Below are 9716 nucleotides of genomic sequence, written 5' to 3'. Positions count from 1 at the left end.
TACGGTGTACATAATTTTCCATAGGGAATTTACGGATTATATGCAGCTTGAAATGCCTAAGCAACCACGGCTGTTCACACTCCTGGACTGACAAGTTCTTTGAAGATGCTCCTTCAGCACTAACAACTCCTGCGAGCGGCTTTGCTCCGCGGCCCTGCTCCGAGTCCCGCCAAGGTCCCGTGTCCTTGTCCAGGGTCCCCAGGCTGCAGCCCCCACCGAACGCCCTTATGGCGGCTCTCGGGGGCAGTGCGGGCACAGAGGGGCGAGCCCCGCATCGCCGCGGCCGGGCAGCCCCGCTCCCACCGCCGCCCCCGGGCCGGACGTGCCGCGGTCCCCGGTGGGGGCGGGCCCGGCCCGGCTCCCCCTCCCCGCCGGCGCCGGCTGAGCCTTAACAGGTAACGGAGGAGGGGCGGCCGCCGCGGGGTTGCGGCGGGATCTCCTTCCCGGGTTTCCTTTCGCTTCGGCGGGTGCGCCGCGCCTGGCTCACCTGGGCAGGGCACGCCTGGGCCGGGCCGGCCGCCCAGCCCAGCCCGCCGGGCTCCCCGCGGCAGGAGCGGCGGCGATGGTGCCGGTGTGCGGCGGGATCTGCGCCCGCCGCCTGCTGCCGATGGTGGGGGCCGGCCGGGCGCCGCTGCTGCTCGCCCTCAGCCGGGCCCGCTGCAGCCAGGCAGGGTGCACCGGCCCGGCCGGCCCCGGCCGCGGCCCGAACATCAAGAGGCGAGGCTACGACATCACCAGGAACCCCCACCTCAACAAGGTGCGTGCCTGGGCGGCGGCGATGCACGGAAGGGCCGCGGGGAGGGCGGCGGGCGTGGGGAAGGCCCGGAGCGCAGGTGTCCCGGCTGCTGGGGCTGGCGGCGTCACCCGTGACCGTCCCAGGGAGCGGGGACGGTCCCTAAGGCTGAAATGCTGCGGAGGGGGAGCCAAGGGTTGACCTGAACGGAGCCCGGGATGTGTGATGGGTGCCCGGCTGCTGGCTCGGTACTGCGGCCTCCTGGGGAGCCGGGCACCTGCCTCCCCTCTGGCCGCTGTCCTGCGGCCGCGGCGGCACCCACAGAGCCAGAAGTGCCCTTGCCTGGGAACTGAAGCTGTTTGCCTGAAAGCACAAAAAATTGGGATGGAGAAAATACAAATATAATTTCTCTTTAAAGTCCAATACCAAAATCTGGGTCTTTATATATATGTATATATGTGTGTATGTATATATATATATACATATATATATGTGTATATATGTATATATATATATATGTATATTGTTTTACGCATGTATCTGTGAAACGGATCGTTTACACCTTCATGATGAAACAAGCATGTGTGGCTGTCCTTGTTTTCACTCTTCCTTTCATAGCGTATCCATGGCTCTGTGTGCTCGACTACCAAAGCAACATCTCACCAGGCTGAAGATGTGTTTATCCTCAAAACTGTGGAAACATTTCCAGTACAGTTGTAATAAGAAGAATTTTTTAAAAATGCTTTTGGAGAAAGTTTTTAGCGAAGTCTACAAAGCATGTGAAGTGAGACCCAATAACTTAATTTTATGTGATTTGAAGGGAAAAAATAATCTGGGTGCCAATATTGGGATCAAATATGTCAGACTCAACTATGCTGGGTTCTACTTTCTTGTGCTAATATTAATAGAAATAACTACAAGTGTGTTATTTACCTAAAATGAGCAGGTATTGAACATGGTATTGAAATTGATTGATTGTTTGATTGATTGGGCTGTTACTATTTGTCGTATGCTTGGTACACAGTTATCCAGTCCATGAGCTTCCTATGTTGTCTTCCAGACTGGAGACCCTTTGGATGACGACTTTTGCTTTGTGTAGGATACTGTACATTGAGTTGCATCTTCTGGTACCATTTCAGCATCCACAAAGATGAATCCCTAAGGACCAAGGCATGTGATGACACTGGATATTACTCAATATGCAATAACTTCATAGGCAGTCTGGTTTGAATCATTAGTGCCTGTGTGTAAGGCTGAAGAGAAAGGGACTGCCAACTAGGTCATAAATAACAGTCATTTGTCAGCATTAAGAGGTTTTGATGGGTGCTTCATGGTAGTTACAAAGAGTGACATAGCTAATGTTTCTTGTTTTCTTGCATGTATGGATTTGAACTGAAAATACTTCGACCTTTCCTCTATGTAATGCAGTAATAACACACAGTTGAATCTGGTTGATGCAAGAGTAGATTTTTTATGTCCTGTTCTGTAATTTTCAGAAGTGAGGCTTTTCTTGAGTGTTTTCCCTCTTCCCAGTGAAATAAAGTATTTTTCTTGACATTCAAATGGAATTTTTGGCCATGTGAAGAGAAGGGTAGACAACTGTTCCTGTTAGAGGAAAAATATACTGTGGTGTGCCGTGTTTAATTGGCCATGAGAAGTCTCCCAGCTGGTCTCCAGCCTGTGTGTTTGCTGTTTGTTACGTTTCTCAGTCGCTGAGATAAATCATCTGCAGAGCATCCAAGTCAAGACAGAGATGGCTTACATCTGTGGTAAGAGATAAGGACTGCATGTGTATGCACCTAGGTAACCCATCATTGCTAAACACTCAAGACCTCCTTCCAGGCTTTTCTAAACAGGCTTCCATTTCTCTGTGGCTCTTAGCAGTTCCTTGTAGCCTCTGAAGAGTTACCTGAGTTCAGCTGAAACGGTGTTTTTCAGGCAGTTCATGTCTTGTCAGCATGGTGACTCTTTGGTCTGCTGTGCTGCAGCAGTGTAAATCAAAATTAGGGATCCCTAATTTAGGTATGTTTTCAGCTGTTGTACTCTCCTCACATTGCAATTGCTCTTTACTCCTTTGGTAACTAAATGCAGGCATGGGGTTATTGCTGTTTTTCTGCAGTGGATCTCACTTTAATCTAAGTTTTCAACTGATCGCAAGCAGCTCTGCATGGAATAGTCCTTACATGTCTCCAAGAACCTCCGAAAATAATATTCAGAAGTGAGACTTAATGCAGCAAGTGTTTCACTGCTTTATTCAGTACCATTGGTGTTTTATAGCTTTTGGATGAAGTTGAAGCTGTCAGTCTGAAGCTGTCAAGTGTGTGGTATTTATTCAATGAAGAACACTGTCCCTTCAGCAGAACTGCAGACAGATTTACAGTCTGAGGTTATTGATCCGAGTCTTTGCTTGCTTACTAGGTTGAAGGTGCTTTGAAGAAGAAGCAGACTCAAAATCCACTGCTGGCAGGTCCTCTGTAATATCCTAAATATTAGTAAAAGTGATAGCAGGCTGTCCTCTGAGAAGTCTCCCTGGTTTCCAAAGCTGCCTGAGAAGAAGAAGAAAAATAAATCCAAAAACTAGTTATGAATTTAATAAATTTGCAGTTGTTTCTTCCTTTTGGTCTTTGTTTACCATGTACTACATTTTTTACTACTGTGGTATTCAAATACTGTTCTTCCTTGTGTTGTGAATGTGACAGTCCCGTGTTTAATCCAAGGACAGGACTTGGGAAACATCAACATTCTTGTGAGAGGTACTTGCAGCTTTAAAAGGCAATAGCAGTTGCTGTTATTTGTCTGAGGAGTCTCAGAAATAACAAAAGGATAAAGAACTTGTCACATGTTTTTATGAAGTGCCTCATGAAGAAGTTGTTTTCCAGATCTGGAATGCCATAAAATTGGAAAGCCTAGACATGTTAACAATGTCAGATAACCACAGAGCACTGGTAAGAGTGATCTGTGGCGATCTAATGAAAACTGCAGTTGCTGAGAAATAAGTCTGTTCTACTGTGGGACCTCAGCCTTGTGAAAAGTTGATTCAGTGCTCAGACCCTGGGAGGAAAGATGGGGCCTCCCTTACTTACTGCCTTGTTTATCAGAGCTGCTGTGTGTTTGGTGTGGTCAAGTCCATGTCGTGTTCTCTCTGACACTGCTGTCAGTTCTTGAGATTTGTGCAGTTCTGTTCATCTCACATGTGCCTTCTATGATTCCCAGTTTGTCCAGGGACTCTGTCAAATTCATATGCCTTTTTTGTATTTGAACAAACAAAGGCTGAACTGGACAATCCCCAGTTTGACCACACACCTGCAGGGACTCAAAAATCTTGTTGTGTCCAAAATTGATTGTAACTTTGTTCATGACATCTGACTGGAAGGTTGATGACACTTCTGACATTTTTCTGGAAGTTCTAATTTTGAGATAAATCATGCCTGCTTGGAGATCTGCCATCACAAACAGATGCAGCACTGGAGGTCACAGTTTGTTTTCAGAGTGGCAGGATATTGCCCTACTTGAAGGGTTAAGATAATCCATTAAACTTTCCTGCAAGTGCAATGCAGGGATCTGACTTTGTGGTCTCTGAGTACATCTGGATTATACTCTCCTCTGATGTGCATGCATAGTCTCCATTTTTTTTCATGGAATGTCATGATGAATTACAAAAAAAAAAAAAAAAAACCAACAAAACAAAAAACCACTAACAAAACAAAATTACTAGTCTGGATCTGCAAGAATCAAACCTTTAAGAACTGCTGTAGGCTTCTGCAGCATTTTTGAATGTACTGCTGTATACATGATTAAAATGCAGAAAGGTTGTTTGTCCTTCAGCTTTGCAGGGATTGGAATTGAGCTAACTGAGGGTTCTTTGAATAGTGTCAGTAATTTGCCACTGCAGCTGAGAAACAAATCGTGTGATCTTGCACACGGCTGCACTTGGCAGCTGTGGTGAAACAGAGCTAAAATTAGGTGGATTTGTAAAATTATTTGATTTTAAAAAAATACTACTGGGCACAAGAACAGTGTGTCTGAAATAAGTTGGCAAGATCAGACCAAGGCAGAATTCTGTTTTCAAAGTAGTGAATCTCTCTAAATCCACAGGATTGAGTTCTTACAACTGGAGTTTCTCCTGCAGCTGGAGTTTTCGGTTGGCTAGCTTTAGGTCTGATAGATACATAACAACTGAGTGATGCGTGAGGCTTTAAGTGTATGCATTCCAGTGTTTGTTAACTTGCCATCTGTTCGTGTTTTGCAAAGGAAGAGTATGAGATGGGCAGAGTTTAGAGGTTCCCCTCATATTTTTTCAAGAGCCCAAAACTATTTGAGCAAGGTTTGGGGGGCAAATTTTAGACTGGACAAGTTAATTTAGGGGGAAAAAATCCACTGGGGGTTGCTAAATACTTTAAAAAAACACCTGGCTTAGAAAGTCCCCAAACTGCAAATGATGAAAAGATGGGAGAGTGCAGTGGAAGAGTATCCTATTAACCTGTGTTATTTACTCTTCTTAAGGCTTGTGATTGCTGCAGGAGACAAGATGCTCATGTACATGAACTGACCTGATGGTGCTGTTGAGTTTCTAGGGGTAACAAACAAGACACTTGCATAGCTAAACCCTGCAACTTTAGACCCAAGTAAAACTCTAGCTGAGAGATGAGTTTTGTCAAATCAGGTTCTAAATACTCTAGAGTAGAAATGTGAGTGAGCTGGAGCACTGTGCATTGTGATGAGCCTTGATGGTGCCCGGAGCAGAGAAGCTCTTTACATGTTTGTGCTTCATTAGTCAAGCCAAAGTGCACGTATCCCCGTGACTTCAATTGGAAACAAACTCCACAAAGGTGAGCTTTGGCCAAATATTTTGGCAAATGTTGTGTGTTTTGGAAATATGATTGCTCAGTTAGATTTGTTTTGGCTATTATCCTGGCATGTGAACTTTCATTTTTATTTGTTTGGTGTTAGTGTCAATCATATTTTTCTGAGGCCAGACTGTCTTTTGGCAAGGACATTTCCCAATGTTTTCATGCCAAAGAACTTGTTGTTATGGTGTGGTCAGCAGACCGAGCCCAAACTAAATCTGTTGGTGCTTCTGATATTAGAAGCAGCCTGCAAAAGTCCCTTTACTCCCCCAGCTTGGATTCCAGTTTGTCTCCCTTATCATAGCCAAACCAAGGAGCCATCTGCCTCCCTGTCTGCCTGCATAACCTCTTGCCAACACTGTCGCTCTCCCCTTTGAGATGCTGCTAGTGCTTTGGGATTGGTGTTCCCATGGAGAAGCTTGGAAGTGCATAGGATATCTGTTGCTGTGAGGGTCAAAGGGATGCTGATGCAGACCCTGCCTCTATGCTGTACTAATCGGGTAATGTGTTGGTCCTTGTTTTCCCTTCAGCCCTTATAAATGAGATTGAGAGCATTGGAAGCATTGGTTGGGCAGCTTTTATAAGTGCTGAGTTTATGCTTGCACTCAGTATAACATTTTAATAAAAATAAATTGGTTTTGGAACAAAATGCTTCTTTCTGTTTTCCGAAAATGTTGTAAAAATACCTTTAAAACTGCCTTTTAGTTGAGGAAATTCATCAGTTTGGCAGATGCTTATGTTGCTTTCTTTTTATCATGCCCTTTCTTTTGGAGAAGCCTTAATCTTTACATCAGGCATGTTTTGGTAAGGCAGAGCCAAGAATGAATGTAGCTCTGGTTTCATAGGATAGACTAAGCTTTTCTGGCACTTAAATAAAATTTGCACTTAACTAACACAAACTCTTTGGTGAAGAATATGAATATTGATATTGTTGCAGTTAGAATGGATTTAGTGCTGAATATTGCAGCTTGTTCACATTCCTATTCCTTCCATCTAGTGAAATACAGGATAAGCTACTAGTTGATTACTTTGGAAACACTCTAGATGTTGTCAGGAAGACTGAGCATATTATGTGTGGGGTGAATAGTGACCTCAGCACACTCCAAGCCTTGCCCCTCATAAGTAGCACAACATACAATGTCACTGATGTTAGAGACTGTGCTGCTCACTCTTTCTGTAAAAAACTTTTTCCTAATATCCAACCTCTGTTTCCCTTGATGCAGTTTGAGGCTGTGGCCTCTGGTTCTGTCAGTTGCTGCCTGGAGAAAGAGACCAACCCCACCAGGCTACAGCCCCTTTCAGGGAGTTGTAGAGAGTGATAAGGTCACCCCTGAGTCTCCTTTTCTCCAGGCTGAACACCCCCAGCTCCCTCAGTCGTTCCTCACAGGGTTTGTGTTCCCAGCCCCTCTCCAGCCTCGTTGCCTCCTCTGAATGTGCTCGAGTGTCTCAATGTCCTTCCCAAACTGAGGGCCCAGAGCTGGACACAGCACTCAAGGTGTGCCCTCACCAGTGCTGAGTACAGGGAAGAATGACCTCCCTGCTCCTGCTGGCCACACTGCTCCTGACACAGGCCAGGATGCCCTTGGCCTTCTTGGCCCCCAGGGCACACTGCTGGCTCATGTTCAGCTGGCTGGATTTATTAAACTTCATCCTTGTGGACTCTGCCTATCCATCCAACCATTCCAGGTCTCCAAGCCCTCCTACCTTCCAACAGATCAACACACACTCCCATGTAGTCTGCAAATTTACTAATGAAAGACTTGATTCCCTCATCCATGTAATCAATAAAGACGTTGAACAGAGCAGGCCCCAGCACAGACCCCTGAGGGACACCACTGGTGACTGGCCCCCAGATGGATGCAGCACTGTTCACCACCACCCTCTGGGCCCAGCCATGCAGCCAGTTCCTAACCCAGCACAGAGTGCTCCTGTCTAAGCCGTGGGCTGTCAGCTTTTCCAGGAGTGTGCAGTGACAGGCAGTGCCAAAGGCCATGCTGAAGTCCAGGTACACAACACCCACAGCCTTTCCTGCATCCACCAGCCAGGTCACCTAAAAGGAGACCAGGTTGGTCAAACACGACCTACCCCTCCTAAACCCCTGCTGGCTGGGTCTGATACCCTGGCCACCCTGTAAGTGCTGTGTGATGACACTCAATATAAACTGCTCCATTACTTTACCAGGTACTGAGGCCAGGCTAACTGGCCTATAGTTACCAGGATCCTCCTTCCTACCCTTTTTGTGAATAGGGGTCACACTGCCCAGCTTCCAGTTATCTGGAATCTCACCAGTGAGCCAAGACTGTTGGTAAATGATGGAGAGTGGCTTTACAGGCTCATCTGCCAGCTCTCATCACCCTGGGATGGATCCCATCTGGGCCCATAGATTTATGAACATCCAAGCAGCTCAGCAGCTGCCTTCTCTTGGATAATGGGGGGGGCATTCTGCTCCCTGACACCATCTACCAGCCCAGGAAGACAGCAGTCCTGAGGGCAAGTCATCTTCCCACTAAAGACTGAGGCAAAGAAGGCATTAAGCACTTCTGCATTCTCCTCATCTGCAGTTGCTAAATTCCCTCCCTCATCCAGTAGAGAACAAAGGTTGGTCTCACCCTTCCTTCTAGCATTAATGTATTTGTAAAAACATTTTTTATTTTCCTTTACAAAGGTTGCCAAATTAAGTTCGAACTGAGCTTTGGCCTCCCTAATTTTTTCCTACGTGCCCTAGCAACCCGCTTAAATACTTCCTGAGAGATCTGACCCTCCTTCCGAAGATGACACATCCTCTTTTTATTCCTAAGTTCTTTCAAAACCACCTTGCCCATCTAGGCTGGACATCTGCCGCATCAACTTGTCTTTTGGTACACAGGGACAGTCTATTCCTGCGCCCTCAAGATCTCTGTTTTGAAGCATGCCTACCTTTCCTGGACTCCTTTGTTTTTAAGGGCTGCTTCTCAAGGAACTCTCTGAAAAGTCTCCTAAACAGGCCAAAGTCTGCCCTCTGGAAGTCCAGTATAGAAGTCTCATTGATGTTCCTCCTGATATCACCAAATATAGAGAACTCTATAATTTCATGATCACTGTGCCCCAAGTAGCCTCCAACCACCACATCTCCCACCAGCCCGTTTCTATCATCTCCCACCAGCCCATCTCTATTTGCAAACAGCAGGTCTAACCTAGTTCCTCCCCTGGTGGGCTCACTACCAGCTGCAACAAAAAGTTGTCCTTTGTTGTCTAAAAACTTCCTGGACTGCCTCTTTTTTTACTGTATTAAGTTCTGCTGATTAGGAGAATGTAAATTGAATTCCTCTTTGCTTCTGCACAAGCCACCTCCAGAAGAACACTTGGTGCTCTTACTGACCTTCATTCAAAGATGAGAAAGTTTGTTCTTTAACGAATAACTGTGCTCTCTTGTTACCCCTTGCTGAAGGTGGGACAGTTACAATTTTTTTATAGCATTTATGCCCCTCCAGGGCTTTGGGATAGTTTTCTTTTCTGACTTGGTATAAATTATGCTGGTCTACCTTCCTGCCCTGCCTCATTTGCCAGGCTGATGGGACATATTGTTCAAACATACCTTTTGGCAGCTCTCCTGTACTTTAGGTGTTTTATTCATTCTTCACTCTCAAAGAAAGCCTCTGCCACCACGTACCCCCATGCAGGCAGGACGCTGGCATTTCTGGCACTGAGCCCCTGGCAGAGGCTGGGCCTCGAGTTTGATAGGAAAGCTGCCAATGCACATGGCTGCTGTAGCTGAAAGTTGGATGCTGCCCTGCACAGGAGGAGCCTTGCCTCTAACCTCTCTCTTAATTAAATGACATGCACTTCTGTAGATAATCTTATTTTGCTGGGGTTTTTTTAGGTTTTTTTATTGGTTTGGGTTTTGCTTTGTCTCTTTCTTTTCCTCTGTTACTTTTTTTTTTTTTATCTTTTTCTCACTGAAATACACACCTGCTACCAAACCTTGAGCCCATTGTAGCACTCACCCAAATAAATTCTTTTGGGACAGACTTAGCTTTAGAGCTGTTGTAAGCAGGTCAGGCAGGCCTTGGTGCTTGGGAGAGAATAAACACTGCTGAAATTCCCTCTCTTTCAATAGAAGGCTTAGCACAACAGCAAACTTCACTACTTTGAGTTTA

General features: G+C 45.9%; 1 protein-coding gene across 1 annotated transcript in view; it reads left to right on the top strand.

Moving 5' to 3' along the window:
- The first annotated feature begins 450 nt into the window (after positions 1 to 450).
- Positions 451 to 9716, top strand: part of ME3 (malic enzyme 3) — a 117821-nt gene continuing 108555 nt past the window's right edge. Inside the window, exon 1 of the mRNA XM_059493773.1 lies at positions 451 to 757. Coding sequence (XP_059349756.1) covers positions 563 to 757 — 195 coding nt within the window. The 5' untranslated portion in view covers positions 451 to 562. The remainder of the gene's footprint in view (positions 758 to 9716) is intronic.

Source organism: Ammospiza nelsoni, chromosome 2 (genome assembly GCF_027579445.1).
Source record: "Ammospiza nelsoni isolate bAmmNel1 chromosome 2, bAmmNel1.pri, whole genome shotgun sequence".
NCBI classification, from domain to species: Eukaryota; Metazoa; Chordata; class Aves; order Passeriformes; family Passerellidae; genus Ammospiza; species Ammospiza nelsoni.
The sequence above is the reverse complement of the archived record's forward strand: the minus strand, read 5'-3'. Positions and strand labels throughout refer to the sequence as shown.